The sequence below is a fragment of the Paralichthys olivaceus genome, chromosome 2 (assembly GCF_024713975.1).
Source record: "Paralichthys olivaceus isolate ysfri-2021 chromosome 2, ASM2471397v2, whole genome shotgun sequence".
NCBI classification, from domain to species: Eukaryota; Metazoa; Chordata; class Actinopteri; order Pleuronectiformes; family Paralichthyidae; genus Paralichthys; species Paralichthys olivaceus.
The window spans coordinates 12751355-12775285 of NC_091094.1; the positions used below are offsets into that span (position 1 = coordinate 12751355).

The 23931-nt window shown below is 40.7% G+C and overlaps 1 protein-coding gene across 2 annotated transcripts in view; it reads right to left on the bottom strand.

Moving 5' to 3' along the window:
• The window catches only part of ca16b (carbonic anhydrase XVI b), a 93295-nt gene extending 70007 nt beyond the window's left edge, over positions 1-23288 (bottom strand). For both annotated transcript variants that reach the window (XM_020101611.2, XM_069536550.1), the window contains exons 1-2: positions 22495-23288; positions 3578-3682 (exon numbers count right to left, since the gene is read on the bottom strand). In XM_020101611.2, the coding sequence (XP_019957170.2) occupies positions 3578-3682; positions 22495-22579 (190 nt within the window). In that variant the 5' untranslated portion in view covers positions 22580-23288. The remainder of the gene's footprint in view (positions 1-3577; positions 3683-22494) is intronic.
• Positions 23289-23931: the final 643 nt, after the last annotated feature.

Consider the following 23931-nt stretch of genomic DNA (forward strand, 5'->3'; position numbering starts at 1 on the left):
TCACTTGCACAGAGCAAATGCCCTTAATAACCATTTAGCTGCTAAGGCACGCTTGTCAGTCCCCCATTCACAGCCTTAGCCTCTAATTACCTTTCAGAAGCAATGGACAATTCTGTGTTCCCTCAATGCTTCCCTTTTTCTCCGTACAATCAGCCAGCTGCCTTCACTGGTAGGAATTAGTGCTCTGCACGGGCCTGAAATGAATGTCCAAAATCAACCCATGTCAGCCAGTTCCCTCACTGAATGGTACATTTTTTGTCTTGCCTGTCTATATAAAAATGTAGAAGAAGATAAACATTGAGATTCTATCTTTCCCCAATTACTAGCCAGACTCTTTCCAGGCCTGCATTCAGCTCTGCGCCCAAACAGAACCTCCTACTAAAAAATACAGAAATCTCTGTCTCTCAGTCCTTCGATTTTCTCCACAACCTCTCGTCCTATCAACTTCAAATTTGACGAGGACCTTTGGAAGAACGGTGTTGACTAAGACGTATTTTAGATGAGCTATTGTTGAGAACACAACCCTGACCATTAGTTTACTTCAAAGTGCCATAGCTGTGCAGTCACATGACATTATCGTTATTTTGCTTTGTGGGTTTGTAAATAGAACCCATCACCCCCATCAGACCAATGCCAAGCATCAACAAGCACGTTTTGAACAAAACATAGTTACTAGTTTACACAGAGCCGAATCATCTCCCAGGAAGGTTCCACATTGAAGGTATTGAGAGAGCCTGCAGCTCAGGCTGTGTACAAAGACACATGTAACAGTCTGTCCAGAAGGAAACATACAGCCCTAAAATTTAACACACCAAAGAAATGTGCCAAATCTGACTTGGGCCTGGCTGAATTAGAAAGTGACACAAACAATAACCAGAATATTCAGACGAGGTTGGAGTCTATAGACCGGACTGGTGCATTTACTAAGAATGTGATAGTCATTTGACTTAGAAATCACACTAGAGTCAAAGATCTGTTCAGTTAAAATGCAGAGAAGAAACTGCCTGGTGAAGACAAATTGAATTATAATGCTGCTATGGCTTCCTGCTCCTTTTTAAAGGCAGAGGTTTAACACCTCAACCGCATTAAAGACCACCCCCACTAACATCATAAATAAGTAAGCAGCAAATCCCATATATTAAAGTGTGATCATTGGAGCCGTCAGTTAGAGCCTAAATTGATTGCAAGAGAAGGTGCATCTATTTCTTAGTGGTTTACAACCTTGAGCAATCCCTATTATGCGTGTTTCATGCATAATATTATATACACAAGGAATATTTACATGCACTGTATATATACACATGAGGAGTATTTCATATTTAATTTATTCATATATTTTTTCCTAAAGCTAACTTGGCCTACTGCTATTTTACTAATCAATGGACAAAATTTAAGCTATAAGACCTGAAAAAGTTAAATCTGATCATTTAAAGAAAGTTACACTATAGTCCAATGACAAATTAACTGGTTTCTGTTTTCTGTTCATGGTGGTTTCCTGAAAACAGTACCATGTTTGAAGTGATAAGGATTCCCATAATGGGTTCCACACACCTTGTAGATGGTGAAAAAGCAATCATGCTTGGATAGTCCAAGCAGACACTCTTTCACTGCCTCTGCTTGACAACTGAGGGAGACGAAAACTACTATGAGACATGAATACCAAGCAAAGCTCCAGTCCAAAGTAAGCAGAGTTATTTGCAACATTTTTTGCCTTAAAGCACAAGATGCTCAGCTCACACCAGCAGTGCTGAACACAAAACACTCAATTGGTAAAAAAAAAAAAATTCTGAGGTGTGCTGCGCTCCAACAGCTGAGGGATCAAGTTAGTTCCTTGCCGGGTGGTGTTTTTGGACCTTGGAAACTGTAAATATAATTGTGCTTCTGCTCCTCCCTTCCTGAGCTCTTGCAGTGAGGTGCCCCTCGATCAAAGCACATGACCCTCATTTCCCACCGGAGCTGCTCAATGGCCAACGGAGGGCTGTGTTTGCACAAGGGTGTGAGTGTGTAAAGCTGACCGTGAATGTTTGCTCTGAAAGAACATATGTGCTTATCAGACCAGCACCTCACCAAATGAAACTCATCTCCTTGTCTGAACACAGCTATATACTGTATAGATATAAATGTATTACTTGTGAAGAGCATTTACCCATTGATTTTTATTTTTATTAGCAACCTTTGAGTGGGTGGATGCCGAACTAGTTTACTGTGATTTATAATGTTAAAACCAAGTAAATATTAACATCTTATCCAACCTCGGCATGCTCCAACAAACACACTGTTCACAGGACAAGTCTGCTGCAAAGTGTCTGTCTTTCTCCCTCGATAACGAGAAGAGGGGGTGGGCAACTGTGGAGGCGGGCTGTTGGCTGCCCGTCCAATCAGAATTTAGAAAGGGTAATGGAATTTTCTATGATTTTTCTTCATTTGTTGATCACGGAGAATTTCCTGACTTTGATTGCAGGTGGGCAAAATGTACATTTGGGAAAAATGACCAGCCACCATCGGCGTGGATGTGTGTTTGATACCCAACCCAACGCCGGCTCGGTTTCGGACATAATAATTCGTTTTGGGTCACGTTCGGTCACGTTGGTTGGGCTATTTACTTGATTTTTTACACTGCACTCGTCTGCAATCAGGTTTCAGGCTCAGTGAGTTTCAGTTCGTTTTCTCAACGACAGGTTCGGACAGAAAATTCTAATGTGTATTAATAACAAAATATGACATGAAAATAACATAAAATCAATTAGCTTCTGATAGAGGGTAGTGGCTAAATAGATAAAATGCTAATTCCTGTATATACTGTACACAAAAAATATAAGCCATTTCACATAACAAAATCTATATATATATCTATTTTGCTAAATATGTTTGCTGTAAACTTGAAAAAAAACCTTCCAAAGCTTATAAATCATCAATTGCCACTTTCACTTGAAAAACACCCTCCAACTTCAGCACTGCATGCAAACAGTGTTCTGAGGATACTTTATAAGCCTAAAAGCACATAATTAATCATCCATGATTAGAGCATACAGCTGACTATGGACTGCTATATTAGCCCATGTTTCCATTTTGTTATAAGGTAAATGATAAAATAGAGGAGGAGGTGATCTTAAATTTCTAGAATCCCTTGTGCATTAAAAGCCTATTACCAATAATGGAGGGAGGGATTCAAAAATGACAAATACAGTTGAACCCACAGATACAAACTGTTGGTGCAAATAAGAGTAGGTCTACTAGAGACACCTGCCTCCTGTACAAACTGCACAAACCAAATGTCACATGCTTGAAGTCATTGTCTTCTTTCACTCAGTCCCCTTTGAAAGAAATACGCTTTTGTTCAATTCCACACACATATTTATCTGTATGCATAGTACAATTTGTACATCTGACGAACACATAAAAAAACAAATGCTATAAGTCAATGCTTCTCTCTCTTTCTGATGCATTAGTGTTGTTGCAATATATGTTTAATTAAACCTTTCAGCAGTGAGTGAAAAGAGATTAGTGGTAAAATGGTAAACAAAAATAACTTGCCACCCTCTGAGGACTTTGGTCGGAAACACAAATGAGAGCTCACCTGAATAGGACCAGTAGGGTGCACCAGCTGCCCTACGCTCCCTCATTATGCCCGTGCTCCCATGATGCCCGTCGTCGGCACAGTTAGGATGGTCATCCGACGCAACTGTGGGAGGCAAAGAGAAAGAAAATGAATACAACAGTTATTCTGTGATCTAATACAACTGAATGGATGTATGCGGATCATGTCGATGCATAAGTAAAACGTGATACTAAGTCTAGTCTCTCAAGGAATTCAGTTCATTTTTTACAGGACATATTAGATTTACTTCTAATGACATTCTTTAGTGCCAGAGCAGAGGGAAGTGCGCCCTTAATGCAGCTTAGCGGAATGCACTGTTATCGATGGCGGGGTGATAGATGGGTGAGTAATGTGTTCAACTTTGACATTGCAGACTGGGATTCATGCCCTTTTGCCCAAGGCTGGACGAATATATATCAAATTACTAAATCAATACTTTCTGAGAAAATAAATTACAGAAATGAGTTTTGTTTGATGTAATGCACAACAGTAAAGCAGAGATTAGTGCAATGGACATCAGTTTTTCTGTTTGAAATGCAATTTAAAAAGTGAATTTGCCTTCTGAGAATACAAATTCTGGAGAAACTTTCCTACTATTATTGTGATAGAGACTTTAACTCTGTAACATCATTCTATCGTCTCTTACATTTCTAAGATATAGCGGGAAAGGTCTCAGCTAAGCTCATTACCTTGCTGCTACTATCTTCTATCTACTAATTCCAGAAATGTCTGCCTGTGACTCGTATATCTCAGAAACGCTCATCTCATCAGCTTCAAACTTGGCCTGAGCATTGTTAAGGGCCCAGGGATGTGCAGTGTCAAACATGATACGATTTGGACATGTGATACTTCCAATATTAATAAACAGGCTACCAGTGCTCTGTAATAGCGGTAGCTGGGACCGATCAACGTAAGTGACAAGAACGGAAACGATAATTGCTCCTTCAGTTCAGGGTTCTTTGTACTTAGTCGAGCTTCACTGAACTTCACTGAATAAACAGGTGAAAGGCTCTTTGTGCGGCAGCTTCAAGATTCTGTGAACTGAGTCCAGCAGCAGGTCTTTCCTTGCTACGGCTAAATTACTGATGCTCACTTTTACAGTTTCAGAAAGAAAGCTGCATCCAGAATCTCCGTAAAGCCAAACAACAGCCAGGTTTACAATGGGCATTTCACTAGTTTAAAAAAGAAAGAGAAAATGGCACTGAATTTAAAATGGACCCTGACATTTTTAAGTCGTCATTATGGCGCGAATTCCATTTTTTCTGCCGCAGATCAATGCTCTGTTTTGCTAATGGCTTATAAATACAGCCCCTTTGGAATACAGCTTAAGTACCTCTATACTTTAGTTTAATGGTAACATTCAGACAAAGTGCCTCAAATCTTCTGCCAAATTGCAGCTGTTGCAGCTACTCTCAGCCAGGACTATAACGCCCAGAGGTGACAGAGACTGAAACATACTTTAACGAGGATAACTTTTACCCAGGATCTTCATGTCCCTCTACCCTCCTCGCTACTCTGGAAAATGACACATTCCTACGCCTCAAAATCAGAAGAAACATGAGGAGCAGAAACCGTGTACCAAATAAAGACCTGGTGTCATCGCTTGGCACAAAACCTTAATGAAAAATAATAATGAGGTCTGCAGAAAAAAGGAGAAGCTTCTGCTCCAGCCACGGCGACGCTTCCTTTTCTCGTACAGCTCAAATCAATCAAATTCTTTGCAGTAGCAGCTTTTCTGGGAAAGAAGCTGTAAATGGACTGGATAATCAATATGTGTGTAATATATGTATGGATGAAATAATACCATAACAGCTTCTCTGCAAAGCTCCCACATGGAAACTTGATTTAGTAAAATGCAGACAGTATGTTACCAAGAGTGTAGACAATTGTTCGCAAGTCTTGTGAAAATGTCTCTTTAACTTCTTTAAAAAAAATCAAATAGAGAATACTAGCAGCACAAATTGTCCAAGCAGACGCGACTAAAGACAGAGGGAATGCAGGAGCAGACTTACAACAATCAAAATCATTACAGAGGATATGTTCCACAATGGATGCACCCTGTGCCAGCGGAGGAGGAACCGTCTAAACTGAGGCCATTGTCAATCAGGTGAACAAGCAAAACAAGGGAGGTTTGTGTCTCTGCAAGCAGTCACAAAAAAATCCACTGTGGTTTTCACAACCTAGAGATGCACTGGTTAATATTGGTTCCCTGTTGCTAGAGGGATGCAAACAATTGGGCAGGCAGATTGTCTTTGTAAAATGGGAAAGAGAGGAAAAACTAAAACAAAACCAGACATGACAATCTGCCAGAGCCAAAATTGGAAGCAGTCACTTGATGTAAAATCTGTTGTTGAATCCATTTAAAAAATCCATGTTGTATCACAGTTTGTGTAGTTCTTTTCTTTTGGGGGGGAAGTTAACACATGGCACTCAGTACTATGTCCACCAATGTTAAACTCTCAAAACAAGCAAATTGGCACAATAGTTGAACCAGCATAACTCAATCAAATAGTTGACGATCAACACAAACCAGAGCGGTCTATTAAAATGCAACATTTTATTATTCAGAGCACAGTGATCTAAATGAAAAGACTGCAGTAGATTATTATGATATCATTCTATGCAGGAATATCTGCAAACAACAAATTACACAGATTCACATTATATGTGTTTATGGATTTATTGTATCTATAGTAGTATGTGACAAGATTTCCATTATTGTATGAGTGCATGCAGCATGATAAGTGTAACCATGACAACAACAGTGTAATGCTTGTTATTTGCCTCATGAGGTTAAGGGGAACTTCGCACAACTCTCTGAACTCCTGAAGCGACACCAGCGTTACAATTTGCAGTCGGCTTGGTGAGCGCTGCAGCAACTCAAAGACACATACATGCACGCACACACATCTCCAACCACTCAAGTCAAGCTCAGCTCTTACTAACGGTTGCATCATTACCAGGGATTAATTAAACTAAGCATTACATCAAGTAAACTTTTTTCTTTGCACTTAAAATCGGCATCAGTAAAAAAAAAAAAAGTCTCCGCCATGGTAGAGAAAGTTAAAAAACGTTTTTTTATTAAATCAAATTCACTGCTTGGAGGGAGGTCAGAGGCTGCATGGGTATAGATATGGCTGCTGTGTTATCGTCAGATCAATCAATCCACTGCGAGGGAGCATGGGTTAACATAAAGTGTAAAACAGAGAAGGAGGGAATCTCTGTGGCAGCGACTTGGAGCATATTTGAAGGCAGGTTGTGAAACAGGAGGGCTGCATCGTCTTTGATCAGAGAGCATAGGAGACAGCACCATGTCAACAGTTTACTCTCATCCATGTCAGCCATCCCCTGTGGGCAAAAGGATTAAAGCCACAGCATCTCTGATAGAGCCGAGCAGACAACACAGTCGTTGCCGGGCTTGGTGGAGACTGTAGCCAAGCTATATACACATACAGTATACATGTGAATGTTAAATGCAGACAGACAAACAAAAGATAAATAGCAATTATGTGGGTTAATCAGTAGTTTAACTTAGACGCTAGTATACAAATATTTTGGATTAAAAGGTATTTTCACATTTAGGCTTTTTCATATCTGAGTATTTTTAGGCAGCAAAAGGCTTCCAAACACCTACAGCACAACACCTTGTACAAAATGGTTTTCCCTTTTTCATTGCCCCGAGGGCAGGTAAATCATCTACACTACCATTAAGCCCTGCTATTTGTTCCATAATATCACACTCGACAACAAGCAAAGAACCCCTGAGAGCCCTTGAAAAACAGCCGCCTAACAACAACCACAGGAGCGTTTAACTTGCATTAGTCGTTGGAGGACGTAGTTAAAATATCAATCTCTTCACCACTGTGAGGTATCAGGTATGTGAAGGACAGCCAGAGTGGCAATTCCATTTCAGCAGGACAGGTTATTATGGGGTGGATTAAAGTATCAGAATTATCCTGAGTTGCAATGTCCACGTAATAACAAATAGTGGTGGTGTTTTTCAAGAGGTAAGCGCTATTATCAACCAGCACATCTTAAATCATAACTAATGTGCGGTTGTAAGGAAAGCAAAAAAATCTTTGAGTAAGACAAAACCAAACAATATGTTATTCTCCCAATATTGAGACTAGAGACTGACCGATACATTGTTGTCTGTGTTTATTTTTTTCTAGATATAAAAACTTCAAAACAATCAAATGTGTGCATTTATGTGACATAAAAAAATATATATTTGGTTGTATTTATGTTTTCTTTTCATTTATAGGTATTTATTTATAATATTTATTCTCAATTACTATTGTCATTAGAGTTTGATAATGTCATCTTAGGGATCATTCTATAACTACATTGGTTGATAAATAAAATCAACGTTTACTCCACAATATCGGTATTAGCATCTAACTTTCCCTACAGAAGACAGACACATTTTAAAAGCAATCATTAATATACAGTATAGTTAAGACTGTTATGTGTTAGTTCCTCTAAATAAACAAAAGTGCCCACGTCCATGGTATTGAAGGAAGGTGTAATAAAGGAACAACAGTGAGGCTCATTGAAGCATTTTTAGTTTTTGGACCAACACTAGGCTTTATGGCACAGATGGCACAATAATTATAAGTTACATTAATTCTTTTATAGTGTTGACCATAAGAAAACAAGTGCAGTAGCCTAATCTTATTTTTCTGAGGGCCAAAAAAACATTTATAAACTTTTTAAGCTTAAACTGACATCTGGCAGTGGATCAGATGAAATCCCTTGTAGCCACAGTGCTGGAGTTATTTTGTGTTGATATTACCAGGGAGCAAATTCTGTTATAGCGATATTAGCTCTCTCAGCAAAAGTGCGTCCTGACAATTATTCACAAGTCAGGTGTTCTAAAAAAAGCTGAATGTGAGAAATCACTCTGCAACACAAACTTCTCTTTATTTAACATGTTTCTCCAAATCAGAGCCACATTCCAGATCGTTTGGTTGAAGGACGTTTTTCAGTCTCCTGCTTCACATTCAGACAGTTTGTACACACTGACACTGGTTGTTGAGGGAGAAGGAAGCATTTACTCAGCAAGTCCTTTAATTAAGAGTAGAATGAACGCATATCATTACATTTACTAATTAGACAAACTACAGTCTATACAACTTCAACAGTATTCTGTCTGAATCCGTACGAAAAAGAAGTGAGCTGCATTTTCCACCAGCACCGTCATGAGTGAATAAAGGGCAAGCTCTTGAAGCAAAATTGCTATGTACTGTATATGAGGAACAAATGTGCATACTGAGGGAGAGAGCTGCTGCCTGTGCAATCTCATCTGCAATGCATAGAGCAAACTGTCAAATGCAAGGACATCTGCTTAGCTTTCTGTTTTGAGGAATCACAAACAGATATGTTTACGACAAACGCGTGTTCAAATATGCTCATTTTATTCTAAAGGCCGAATAGCTCAGTTCTCACCACAGTCTGTCAGGCGCTTCACGGTTACCAGCACATGTCACAGCGGTATAACAAGGTTGGGGGGGTTTCTTTCTCTGTGGAAGAAGAGAGGACAGAAAAGGAGCATATGGAGCTCGATCTTGTGAGTGCATGTGTTTCTCATTTCTCAGGAAGTGGGCGATGTGGCTAGATTTTCCCGGAAGTGCTCGGAAGTGTGAAGGACCTCAGGAACACGAGAAGTGCCAAGATCAGCCAGAGATACGGCTCAGAGGGAGCCAAGCCTTAGGGCTAAACCATCCAGCTCAGAAAATAATAAAACAATAATTCAAATCCCAATGCAGATATTTAGGCCGACACAGCTGAAAGCAAACAAGCGGCTTCAGCAAAGAGGATATCAGCACCCTTGGGCCAGAGAAATGTAGCAATATTACAGTAAAATTAAGCCCATTAGTCTGGGGTTAAATTTGTTCTTTGACTGACTAAATGAAAAATAAAAAATAAAATAAAAATTTCCAAGAACTAATTTAAAAATGTTCCCTTGAAACCTGGTGCTAATAAGGTTTTTTCTACTGTCCATGTGAGAATGCATCTCAAGTCCTGGCTGGATTTTTGTTTATCGTGTTACTTGACAGGAAGGGCTACCGCACATTCAGAGTGGAGAGTGTTTAGTGAGATGATCTTGTCAATGCCATGCAGTGTGCTGAAAGCCTAAAATACAACTTCATAGTGAGATATAGAGGCAAGTGACAGAAACAAGTCCCCACACACACACACACACACACACACACACACACACACACACACACACACACACACACACACACACACACACACACACACACACACACACACACACACACACACACACACACACACACACACACACACACACACACACACACACACACACAGAGAGAGAGAGAGAGAGAGAGAGAGAGAGAGAGAGAGAGAGAGACATTGTGTGTATTATAGCCTTGGACCTCCCGAATAGAAAACATTTTTGTTTATGTTTCATTAGGGAACTTGAACAACAAACACAAAATAGCAGGAAGGGCAAAAGAGGCACACTCGAGTTTCTCATTATGCCGCACTTGCTCTGCAGTCTATTCTCTAAACTTATCTGGAGAAGTGGATAAGACCATTTCATTTTAATCAAATCCAAACGGGCCACAAACTCTCAGTGCACTCTCAGTTCAGACGCAATACATTCGGTTCACGGTACATGCTGTTTTTGTTCCACTTTCTAAAAAGGTATACTATGAAGATCCATATCATCTGTACTACAACGTTACAGAGGAGGTTCTGAGGCCTGACCAGCTTAACATGCAGAATGTCCACCAGCCTTTAAGAGAGAAACAGTAAATCAAAAATCAGACGTCAGAGGGAAAAAACCCAACACATACATCCTGGCATTTATTCTCTATTCTTAAGAAGCCGGTGTGAACTATTGTTCTATTGTCTGACTAAACTCTTTCATGAATTAACACTGCAAGACTTCCGGTGGAGAAGTCAGTGTTTAAGAACCGCCCTTCACATACAGGCTGAATCTGCGCTCGACAGCTACTGGTCAAAACTGATGAATTGATACGGAAAATCTGAATTGCGCTGTTGAATGCAGTGCTGAGGCGATGCTGGTACAGTGAACTAAGTGCATTAAGAAGCTGGAGAGCACACTGATTGAGTGCATCGAGGGGCTCTGCTGAAAACCATTAACAAGATTAAACAAATTCAGGGCTGGTGACCTCTTTACTAGACCAGCTATAGCTTTTCCCCCGCAAAGGCTACAATAAACAACCCTCGACCGTCAAACACATCTCCACACACACAGTGACATGGCTGAACATTACAGCTGTGACAGTGTTAGGAAAATTTACAGTGGAAAGGGACGTTTTCAATTTTCAATGTGGCAATTGGATCTCTTAAGTGCCAAGAACTTATGAGGTCATACCTCAGGATACGGTGCGCAGCCCCATGTGAATTGTCTAGTTATTGATTCAGAAATAAATTCAGCTGCCTCTGGTGCATACGTTACACTCCCTGCACATTACCGGTGCTCATGAATGGTGATGGCTGATTACTGGTAATGTAAATGGGTCCATCACACTCAGCAGGTAGAGCGTGACACTGTTACGGCCAGGCTAAGAATCTGATCACAGTTTGGGACCACCAGGCTGAGTGAAAATGTATGTTGTTGTGAGGGTGATTCAGAGCAAATGGTAGAGTGTCAACTTGTAAAATACAACTGTAATACAAGTGCAAATTCAAAAAAGGAAATATGTGAAATCAAAGTGCTGCAGTAGAAAACATTTCACTGATAATGTGGGAAAATAACTAACCTGCAGCTTGCTGGCCAAAAAGACTTAATGTTGGCCATAAATAATACCACTGCACCGAGAGTTTTCATGCTTCAATACCAAACAGGCTCTTCTTGCCTGCCCAGAGCCATACAAGCAATGAGACGTCCTCTCTTCCTTTGTAACTGCACTTTGATGTCGGATTCTAATCAATACTTAAAGGCTGAATTTAGAAACTATAAATAAAACCAAGAAGAGCAATGCACTCAATATCTCTGCAGCCTCTTTAGTAGTGTGATGGGATGTAATGTTTACTGTACGCAGTTCGTTATTTCTATGCCAATAACTTTGTACAAATCAACCACACAGGCCTAACGTATATTTTATACTGAGACATGGGTGAGAAAATCCATCATCATCTGAGCTTTAAGTTCTTTGATGAAACACATCAATGAAAAACTGCATAGATGGATATTGGCAGTGCACTTTCTGTATTTCAAGTCGTCTCCAATGTCTCCAATTACAGATTGTTATTTTTCACCTTTTAAATTGAATTTAAAGATAATTTTTTGCACATGAAGTTGATGTTTACCTGTAAGAGGTCATGCACATTGACGGCGTATGTATTTCTGATATTTGTGACATACTCATTTCCTGCAATGTGTGGCATGTGTGTCACCTAAAATCAGGGGTATGTTCAGAGTTTCAAACAACAGTCAAATTTAGAGTCAGTCGAGTGGCATGTCATGAAAAGATGGCCGCTAATTAGCCAAAAGGGATTGCAAGACTATTTCAGTACCCATCATCAATGCCAACATATAACTCATGACAAATGAGGACATCTGCTCTGGTGATGGCTCCTCCACATTCACACTCTTGTTTGGCCTTGCTTTAATACGAGGCAGTCTGGTGGTCGTCTGTCGAGATACGAAAGTGTATCCCATTCTTGTCAACACTAGAACATCAGAAGACAACGATATAATTTCATGTCAAACTCCATAAAGCCACATTGGCACAGATTTCAGCACATACACGTAGTCAAACTTACATCAGAACAAGGCTAATAAACATGAGCTCTCATTTACACTAGAGCTACAGCAAAGAAAGGCTGAAAAACAATGTTCAACTGAGCAGCACTTGGCTGTGACTCAAAGTAATGGCGCCGATCGAGCAGCAGCATCACAGCTCAGTGGTAAAGCCAACATGCAAATGTAATTCTCACAACCTGGTGCATACTGCTCCAATTAAACACAAGCCTCAATATTAAGATTATTTTCAGTTTATAATCACATCTGAAAACTAAAAATGTGCTACTTATAGAGAGCATTTATAGATGTAGCAATGTAGATATCTTCTGAAGTTAGCGCCTCTAAATTCCGATTTGTATCTAAGGGGGCGATTGTGAGTTACTGTAGCATCCAGTAGTGGTGCCCAGAGGAAAAGAAACAACATTCACTGGCAAAAGAAAAGAAGTCATAGAAAAGGAAGCAAAACATGAATTAAAATAAGCGCCACTTTCCATAAATGCTGACAGCTGGTGGTGAGTAAAGGAGTGAGGTTTGATACTGAGCGTGCACTTGAGCCTTTGTGCAATCATCTGCATATTGTCCACTTTGTTGTGTCGGCATAGTATAGAACCATATAACCAGTATAAGGACTATATATCCTCACACCCCTCTCCCTGCTCTGTTGTTCTCCGACCAGCCCCACGACTACATACTTGTCATGATCGACGTCTTGGTTAATGCAGGAATAAGGCGCTTGCTAACCTGTGTCAGCCATGGCAGGTTTTTTTTCCAGCAGTGAAAATCTTGAAACCACTGCACAAGAGGATTAGTAGACCGGAAGTGCACTGGTGTGATTGAGTAAGCTCCCACCACTGACTTTGGCCTCCTAAGATTCATTAGAAGGGTGATGCTTTAGAGGGGAATATCTCTGCACTGCCACTGTTGAGTGAGACTAAGTCACAGAAGCCTTTGACAACACCTCACCACATTTGAGCTTGAACTAGAACATATTCCATAAGCATATTCAAACAATCAGGCTCTTTGATTGTATGCTTTGATTGTTTTGAAATTGGACTGTCAAGCTTTCATCTGAAAGGAGCTCCATCCAAATGACGAAAATATTGACACAAAGAGTGATTTGCTGCACAATGAAGAGCATAATATGAACGCGCTTCTTTTGTAACAAGATACGTACTGCAATATCTCACAGATTTACTTTCTATTCATTGACAGGATGATCGTGTATAATGTTCAAAGGCTTGAATGCAAACCGATGCAGATTATAGACTTGAATACAAAATTAACCTCTCAATATCTCAAAGCAACAATTTCCAGCTCAACCAGGGAAGACTCAGGTGCCACGAAGCCTATTCAAAGCATCAACATTACAGCAACATGCAGCTTCAAAAACTGTGAAGCTGTTGAGGCAGAGCGGTTGCTAGCTCCCACCTGCCTCAAACAGGCTGTTAAGGGTGGGGACAGACGATCTCTGGAATCCCTCAGTGATTAGTGATTACCTGGGGATTGGTCTCCTCTCTGCAGCAGTAAACACTTGTGTTGTGAGGTTTCTGTGACAATAACATACAGCAGCTGTCAAGCCTTCAGCACACACCAGACACTCACAACAGCGCAGTGAAAAAATGTTTTTTCCAGTTTTTTTGTTTTTTTTAAACGTTGAACATATTCCTCTGTTGACCATGTTGTTGTAAAAATCCTTTTCACTGTCTAATAAAAACTTAAGTTGTCTTGGTTGAGGAAGTGTGAAATAATATATTTCTGATGTATGAAAATGTCAAAAGGAAAAGGCCATGGTATTCAAATCCCTAGTTAATTAGGGTTCCAGTACCAGGAGGGTTTGAATGTTTGTGTTGAGGAACAGAAACATTTGCATTCCCCAAAGGGGAGCATGTCAACAGGATCGATAGGGTAGACTCTAAACTCCTGTTCTGCCTCCAAAAACTATCTAACTCAGCACATATCCTCCCACTGAAATCTCTTAAATTAACTAACAAAGTTTCACACTAGCTGCCTTTGTCGTTTTCACAATCTCAGAAAATATCCAAAAGAGCAGCATAAATTAGCACCTGGAAAAGGTCCGACACCACCACACCCTGAAAAACGGAGCTCTCTTTTTGTTAACACGGTTTAATACCAATGACCCTCATTCCGTTGTTGTTTGAGAGTTTCTCTAGGAATAAAGAGAGCTCCCAGAGAGACAGTCCAAGTGTATGTGAGAAACAAACAGAACATCAATCTCACTCTAAACCCAAAGGAAAGAGCCTGGGGACGGATCTCTCACGGTGTTAACTTGGGGAGAGGTGAAAAAAAAAATGCATTCAACAAGGAATTAATGAAATGGGTTTAGCACTGGAGTGGAAAAGTGGGTATTGACTTGGTGTTGAAGTCAGCCTGCCAAACTGCATCTGATTACAACTGCTCTTCTGTATTTACTACACGTGATATACGTTCATGATGAATAACCCTTAGTAAGTTGTTATTCCATTATGAAGTCTGATATGTGGTGTGCTATTGTACTTTTATGTGTACTCTTCATTTAAAGGTACAGTGTGTAGAATTTTGTGATATCTAGTGTTAAAATTTCATGTTGCAGCTGAACACCCCTCACCCTCCCCTTCTACACATGAAAAAGAACCTGTGGCAGTCTTCACTTGTCATAAAAACTCAAAAGGTGTTTAATTAGTCCAGTCTGGACTTATGTAAAAAAACATGGCGGCCTCCGTAGAGAGCACCCCCTCAATGTAAATATACAGTATTTAACTGTAAAGTATTTAAGTATAAAGAGTCTTTTCTGTGGTAAAGAAAACTACAATTCATACAATTTAGATGAAACAAACTAGTGAAAACATCATGAGGATTATTCTACATTAAATTTCTGCCAATAGATCCCGTTCACCTAAATCTTACACACTGGACCTTTAATGTAGTTCCTAAGATCAACAATATAGCTGACTTTGTAAACTGATGCAATATGCCCAAATTTTCTTTAGTCGTATTTTATTTCAGACTTCAACTAACTAACTCATAAGTAAGTCTAGGTCAGATGTTGCCATCGGTGGGAGAAGATGAATCTTCCCTGGAGCCTTTATGCTGTTGGGTAGCGACAGTAGATTTCTATCTTTGCACAGGACCTTTTCAAATCTTCTATAATAAATGCTCTCAAAAGACGCTGGTTACACAACAATGAGGTGCAATATTTGGTCCACTGCCCCCTCTGACAACTTACAGTAATTGGAACAGCTAAATGTAGCCAGTTGTAGCAGCTTTCTTATTTTCTTAAGCTAATCTTTCAAATCAGACTCTTCTTCACAAACACTTCATCTCATGTGAATTCAAGAGTTGGCTCTCCTGACATCCATCGTTATACAGCTCGGTAAAAATATCCACCTTTTATTCTACCATTGTATGTTAATTCGCTAGATTTCTGAATATATTAATTTTAATGCCACTTTATATGTAAAGAGCAGAGCTGATAAATCACCCAGCTGATACAGCTTACCAGTGATATCCAATATCACACCTGGCGCATGTGTCGACGAATGAAGTAAAAATAAAAACTACAATGTGTCTGTTGTTACTTTGTGAGCAGTTTCAAATTAAATATAAATGTACATAAACTGTATATATGTACATACAGTGTCTCAGTCAAAAAATTTACCAAATGAGATTGCAATTAAAATGTATATTTGTGTTTAAATAACAACTATGGGCCTCCTACATTGTTATTAGCATTTTTATCCCTCAATATTAATATCAACCTCAACAATAAAATAACTGTCAGATAAAATAACTACGGAAAAGACATATTAAAAAATATATATCAGTATGTTTAAAAGCAGCCGACACTTTTTGACACAACAAACAGCATCCAGTTGCATAAAACCAATACCCCGGGGATGCTCCTTTACAAAATGTGCTAAACAACAGCCAGTGCCAAAGATCTAAGGGCTGTCAAGTTTACATGGCATCGTTTCACTTTTATTAAAGAATTGTGTTACTGTTCCATTTCAACAAAACACATGTCTGTTCAGACAGCGACAGCTACTCTGCACAGTTACTAACACTGTGGAGTTTCACTGCATTTTAACAGGTAGTGTAGTGGCTGCATTTTAAAGTAAAAGTGACCTACATTCATGGTAAGGTAAGTTTTTCTTCTACATAAGGAAACACACTTGTATATTTCCCACTCATTACAGCTGCTCAAGATTTATGTAAAGGTTAAAAATCAATTCATCAAACACTACTTGACTCTCATGCAGCAAGCTTATTTGGCATTCCACAGAGCACCTTGAGCTTGATAAAACATGCACAGCATAATCCTATATCTTCAGTGATTGTCGCCATAATTCACAACAGGGGAAATGAGCCTAGCGGACAGGGTAGCCTACTTTTTGAATTATACTTCCTTGATTCAGAAAAAGACAATTTTGAATGTAGCCCAGTGAGAGGTGAAAAAAAAGAAAAAGAACAAGGAAAAACAATGAGCACAAAGCAAACACATGCTCTGTTGACCCACAATAACACAATGCAGGAAAAAGGAGCCTGAAGGTTCCATTGTCTCGGCTCTCCACAGGGCAGCGTTGACTGACAGTTCAGCTGTAAGTAAAGCTGACACAGTATCACATCGCGGCAACATTGTTTAAGGGCAAAGAGGACGTGGCGACTGAAGGACACAGGACATTTATTGATATGGCCAAGTCCTTGAGTGCAGCAGTGTATGTCCTTCAGTGACAGTGCCTTATTGCCTGGACATTAATCACTATTGTCATGAAGCACAGGAAATAAGTACACTAGTCCCCCCAACAGCATGTTTCCTCCCTTGTTTCAAACCAGCCTGGTCAAACCCAGTTTGCGTGTGTGTGCATGTGTGTGTGTGTGTTCTGGGTTGTATGTTGCTCGGATAGATGAAATGATTTGGAGTGAAGTGGCTGTGAGTAATTCTAAATGATTAAAACACTACTGTGACCAGCTCGGAGAATCTCCACTGAGAGAACTCAACCATACACACACAATAATGAAGTGATGAACAATTGCCTTGATTAGCATAAGTTAAACAAATACACTCTTTAATCAGTATTAATGTCATATAACTGTAATTATCATATAAAATAATGCACTGTTCTCAAAAATGCTGATCAGCGATTTAATGATATATAACACTGCGATGTAAATTTTTGCCAGAGCAGCTCACATCTCTGAAGCGTGAAATTCACTTGTGAATATGCATAAGAATTGTATTTAAAATTAATATGATTTATAGTGTTTATCCTTCAATAACTGAAGAAGGGCAAGACCTGCTCTGGTTTTTCATCTGCTAGACTATCCAGGATATGAAGACAAAAAAAATAAAGATAGGATGGCATGTTGTACTAAAGGAGAAGGAGTAGAGAACAGACACAGAGTCTGTTACCACACTGGTCACAGCTGCACACATGTATTCAGTAAGCTTGTGAAACAAACGTGACAGCAAAGCAAGTCTAAACAATACTCCAAGTGTTGGATCTGCTTGAAGATGTTCTGCTTCTGACATGCTATTCACATAACGACAGAAATGTGACAGAGCTGTGGTACAATAGAAAAATCGATGCAGCTGTATCCAGTGGACATGAGGTTAGCCCACACTGTTGTGCTCGTGATTACTGATGTAAGGTGATGCACAGGTGGTGGAACATATTCATACTTCTCTTTTATGCTTTTTTTGCTCTGCTGCTGATCATGCTTTGTCCCCTCCACACTCCTAGCTGACATTAAAGGAACCCTGTGGACGTAGCCTGATCCTCTATTGTGCATACACACAAGCGACAAAGTGGGTGTGACAGTCAGTACACATCTTTCTTCTGGTTTTGCCCAATTTAGCAATGTGCCAAGAAAAACAGGAGCTATGGTGGGGACCGTGTTCCAGGACAAGGACACACAGGACATAAAATAACTTAATTATTATGCAAAAGATTACAATGTGAGTGGTTCTAAATGCGTTGGACTTATTTTGTTTTTTCTCTCCACAGTCGCCTAGTGCTAGCTCATTGTGGGAAACTTGCGGTCTCTCGAAGACATCGCAAGGTCTCAGCCTTACAATGTAAAGTGCTTTGATGTATTGTATATTGTGAAAAAGAGAAAGAAAAGGGGTAGAGGGTTAACTCCTAATGATGTTGTGAATCATCAATACTATGCTCATTCAATATGTTGTGCTTTTTTATCATTTGAAAACTATCAATGCCAAGGAGAAAGGTAAAACGAGCATGGTGTTAACCCTCATGTCTGATATGGCAATCCAATTAATTACATTTTCACCATATACCCTAAAATTATGGATTTCTCTGGGTCTCCAGGACAGTACACAGCTCAACGTTTCAAATATTCCGATATTTCAAAAGAGAAAAATAGCTTTAACTGATTTTTCAAATGTTCTTTTCCAGACTTCCTTCAACTGTGAAATAAGACTCATTTTCACAAACTGTTTTCCGCCAAGTGAAGCACTTTTTCCACAGCAGAGATCAGTTTGAAGAAAATATTGCTTTTCCCCAACCACAACAGTGTTAATCATGATAACACAAAATGACCATTCTCTAAAGCTAAACTACACTCACTTTAAACTATTATAGTCCCAACAAAGTTATCAATAAAAACTACATTTCATTGTAGCTCTAAAGTTTATCCATCCTCGTCAAGCAGATAGATTAGCTAGTCATTTAATTTGGGAACAATAGGCAAAGGATGAGCATCACAAGCAAAACTGTGAATTACTTGCATGACTGAAAAGTGATTACAGTGGCAGCATTTCCCCATTGGACCATTTATTGGGTGGCACAGGCATCTGGTGGAATGACAACAGATAACACTTTGCTAAGGCCATCCATGATGGAGATTAGGCATATGTTACTGATGCTATTTTAAATCCAGGGGAAAGTTAGTTTAAACATCATATGTCAGCACTGAACATACTGAACCAATTATCCAGGGAAGATGGAGAGGACCTTGATGATAACGATGCTGTTGCCAACATCAGTGACGTCCAGACAGCTGGCATCCTGCTAGCACAGGAGTAGATCAGGACCTCATTAATATCATTAGTGACACGTTTTCTCACTAGTATTCTATACGTTTGGAGTGAGTGGAGATAGTGTTATTTTAAAAAAGGTATTCTTTCAATATAGGGCATACAAGCATTTGTCAAAAAGTAGTTTATTTATCATTTAAATTCCAACAAATCTGTTCATCTTCTGTTGTCGGTGCTAATAGCTATTCTACAGCTTTGTATCATGAGGCATTCAGGCCTTTTCCCGAGTGCTGAATTCCCATAAACTTGCAATTATTTCCTCATTACTTGTGTGATGAAATCAGAAGCATTTCTATAATTATTGCCAAGCTATGTTTCTGATGATGACTGCAGAGCTCCAAAAATGGCAGTGGATTGCGATTTCAGGAATAGCACAGCTCATAATGATCGGCCAACAGATTTTTTTTAAGACAACCATAATATTGTAGCGAAGGTGTGAGTGAGTGTAAGGGGAAAACATTCTAGGATATTTGTAAGAGAAAACATGCAAGACTGTTTTTCTAAATAGGGCTGATGATTTTGAATTACTCTAGATTACATTTAAATATACACTAGAGGCAACATTCTTTGTGATATTATGAAATTAGGGCAATTCCATCAACATCATCACCTTTAAATGCTTTATGCATTAATTCAAGAAAGAAAATGAGCACCCTTCTTTTTTAACACTAGTTCATTATCTCCATGAAGCAAACTCTAAATTTATCAAGATTTAGGTCAACCAGCCTAAACAGTAGACAGACGCAGTTATGTGAGCTGTGTAGAAGTGGTTACATCGGACATAACCTCCACCAGCTAGTCGATGGTGTGCCAGGTTGTCTGTGTTGCCTTCCTGCCATGTGTCAGAGGTCTGGTGTGACATGCCATATGAGAAAACTCGTGTACGGCTACTAGTCAATAAAGCTGCAAACTGAGGACGTGGAAGCATGGAACAGGGGGATTTTGGGGCAGAGGGGGGTGACTCACAGAAACCATTCTCCTGTTACATCACTGCTACTTCAGTATGGGGGGTGACTGGTGCCACATGACAAGTGATGAATTTAAACATATTTGAGACGCACGCTAGCTAAAAGAATTAGAAGGCACAAATTTAACAATGGATAATAACATTTTCAATGAATTCATTAAGAAGGATAACAAAATATTTGGCACACATTGTGATGTCGCTGCCTTTTAGCCACTGATTTAAGTGCTTCTAATTCCCATAAAGGAGTCTGACAGATAAACCAGTGATCTTAAGACTGATATTAGCATCAATTAGTATATTGGTCTTATGGCTGTCCCCCTTTAGACAGATTTTGTACATTCATTTGTATGTGGGTTGGGAGTTCCTAGTTGATCTTAATGACCTGTTCGAATTTTAAATATACACCAATAGGTCAAGCTGATAGCAAGCGCCCAGCATGCTATCAGCTTGACCTATTGCATGCCCTCTTGACCTGTTAGTAAAGTAGCCCAGTAATGTTTTGTTGTTTTCCTACAAAAATGGAGGAAACTAGCAAGCAATTGATTATCAACTATTATTTTCGGAGACTTCCAAAGAATTCATCACATTACCAGTGTTGCAGCATATTCTGTCACCTGACAATTGTATCTGCTATAACTTCATGCTATCATGTTTGTCTTGGTCACTCCATGTATTTTATTTTTGGTTTCTAAAGTAGCGACGGTGACAGGTATGACAAAATGATCCCTTTACATGACAGAGATAGGGTCTAAAATTCTGACAGCTTTGGAAAGCTGGTGTCCAATTTTTGAACTACAACAAATAGTAAATCAATTTGCCAGTTGACGTAAAATTTGTTGGCAGAAATGTTGGTAATCGAGTCATATTATAAAAAAATACAAGAAACGATTGCGTGATTAAATGTGAAGAAAAACATACATGGAAGACGACCAATTTCTTGTGTTCTGTTTTGCAGCAACCATAACTATAGTTGTAGTCATAGCTGAGAGGGTGTATACATTATTTTTATCTTGAGCTGGAGGTGAGTTGGTTTTGTATTGTTGTTTTTTGGTTGGTGATGCTTCCAGCTAAGATTGCTCTCTCGCAGGTTTCTGTCAGAGCTAATTATTGTAGTATAGAGATATTTATGATTCGAGATCGGAGCAGCTCTGAGTCAATTGGATGCATTACGAGTATTTTGTAAACCCTCCACACTCCAGGATTGTTTGGGCAGATAATCGGCACAGAGTGACCTCCAGTCGGAAATGCCCCCGCGATTGTAGAAAGGGGCAAATCAGATATAAGTCGGTTCGTGTGCAGCAGCCTTAAGGATATGACCAGATACATAGGATGATGATGCAGAGTGGGTAGTAAGAGTCTTTTATTTCCACTAATTAATCTCTAGGCACTGAATCTGAGTTGCCACAGATGTCTGTGCATCAACAGTAAACCCACAGTTGCACGACTACACTCTGCGGGACTGCGCTTGTGCACGAGTGGCATTAATCGCCCCTCATACAGGCATCGGAGAGGCAGCGGCGCAAACTGTCGCCTTCATCATCCTCCAGACCTCCGCACATGACAGCGAGCAGACACAGGCTGGACCCCCGCACAGCTGGAGCTCCTCTGCGGGGAGCCTGCCGCTAAACTTAGGAGAAACACAGAGGCAAACACCGCAGGCTGGAGAGAGGGTGGAGGGACAATAAATAAAACAGTATAAGTCGTGTCTTAGACTATCACAGATGAGTGCTGAGGTGCATTTGCTGAGTTGTGAGTGTGCACCATGTTGAATAAGTGTGTGAGGAGGAGAAGCAGCACGTTAACGGAAGGAAGGACACACACACACACACACACACACACACACACACACACACACACACACACACACACACACACACACACACACACAGCTGCTTAATCAATAGCATGCGCACAAATCACGGAGGCTCGTCGGTCATCGTTGGACCTAAACTCGGCTCGGAAACAGTTACCGGAACCCGGGACAAAGTCAACAACAAAAAAAAACACCATCCAAACCCACAGACAAAAGTCGCCTTTTACCCCCCCCCCCCCCTCCATTACACCACAGCAGACTCCTCTTCGGGGAAACCACGAGCGGCTAACCCGTGTTGTGTGTCGGTACTCACCGGGCTGACAGGCTTTGTGCTCGGGCAAGGTTAAAAACATTAACGGTAGTATCCACCAGCAACTCGGTTCCCGTATCCTCCGCATGTTAGCCCACTCATGGAGAGCAACAAGAAGGCAGCGGGTCACAAAGTTTGTTCTCCTTTCTCCACAGTCTCCTTTTCTCCTTTTCAAGGAAAAATAAAAAACAGTAACGAGAGGAAATCACGAGCGAAGCTGGAGCTGAAGTTGGCTCAGCAGCGGCAGCAGCAGCCGCGGAGACAGGGCATCAAAGTCCGGGTTAGCGGCTGGGCTACACACGCTCACTGCTTTCTTGAAATAATAATGATAATGGAGGACAGAGAGCTTTAGATGATTCTCATTCAGTCCGAGCTGAGGCTGGGGTTCGCCTCGAGGAACAAAACGCTGCACGCACTTCTTCTTCACCGTCTGAAGTCGGACTCCAACGTGCCTGTAGCAGCGGGCTTCCACATAGCGACATTCCCGGAGTGAGCCAGCCGGCGGTGGTGGAGGAGGAGGAGGAGGTGGAGGTGGCTGGTCGATCAATCGATGTCTTCTTCACTAACTACAGCGGGCGGCGGTGGAAGGAAGGAGAGAGACAAAAAAGTGGTCGCACGGTATCGATCGATCATCGTTTAAGTGATTATCCGCGGCGTCAGCGTGACCGAGGGCGACGCACGACGCGAGGAGGAAAAGTGGAGCTGGAAACGTCCCATTCTTCCCATCCAGGAAGTCGACTAGCGGTCAGGCATGCACGGATATCTGGCTACTGGTCCCATCCTACCGGACAGGCTGAGAGGGAGGGAGGGAGAGAGGGAGGGAGAGAGGGAGGGAGAGAGGGAGAGAGTCTGGACGGGGCGGGGCGGGGGCCGAGCAGGGAAGGAGGGGGAGAGGGGGGGGAGGGACTTTGAGTAGTTGAATGCAAAATGACCCAAAGGTTGCATGTGCTGTGGAAATGGATCTGAGCCACTCAGTGAATGCAGACACCAACACTGAAGGGTTAAAGTAGAATATATTGTAGGCTACACTCTGTTTGGAGACAATCTAACCAGGGTTAAGTCAGTCAAGCCTTTCGTAGAACAGAGCTTTCAGACAATGCACCAAACTCTGTATTTTCTCCGGAAGAGTTGCATGTTATGAGAGTGAGAGCCTACGTGTTATTTGCAGACTTTCTCTGCCTAGCCCCCCCCTAATGTAAAGTCCGCAGAAAGTCGGGAGAATCCAAACTCTAGCTGGGGATCCAAATGTGTGGGGGGGTTGTTGAACATGCGACAGACACAAAAATGAAAAATAACGAAAGAACAAAACAAACATCTCTCACTCACGTCCTGCCACTGCCTGCAGCACCTCTTGCTTGAATCCATAGTCCATCGATCGCTTACCGGTATTTCGGACAGGTTGGCCCCCGACTGTCCCCAACACCAGAGAAATACACAAAT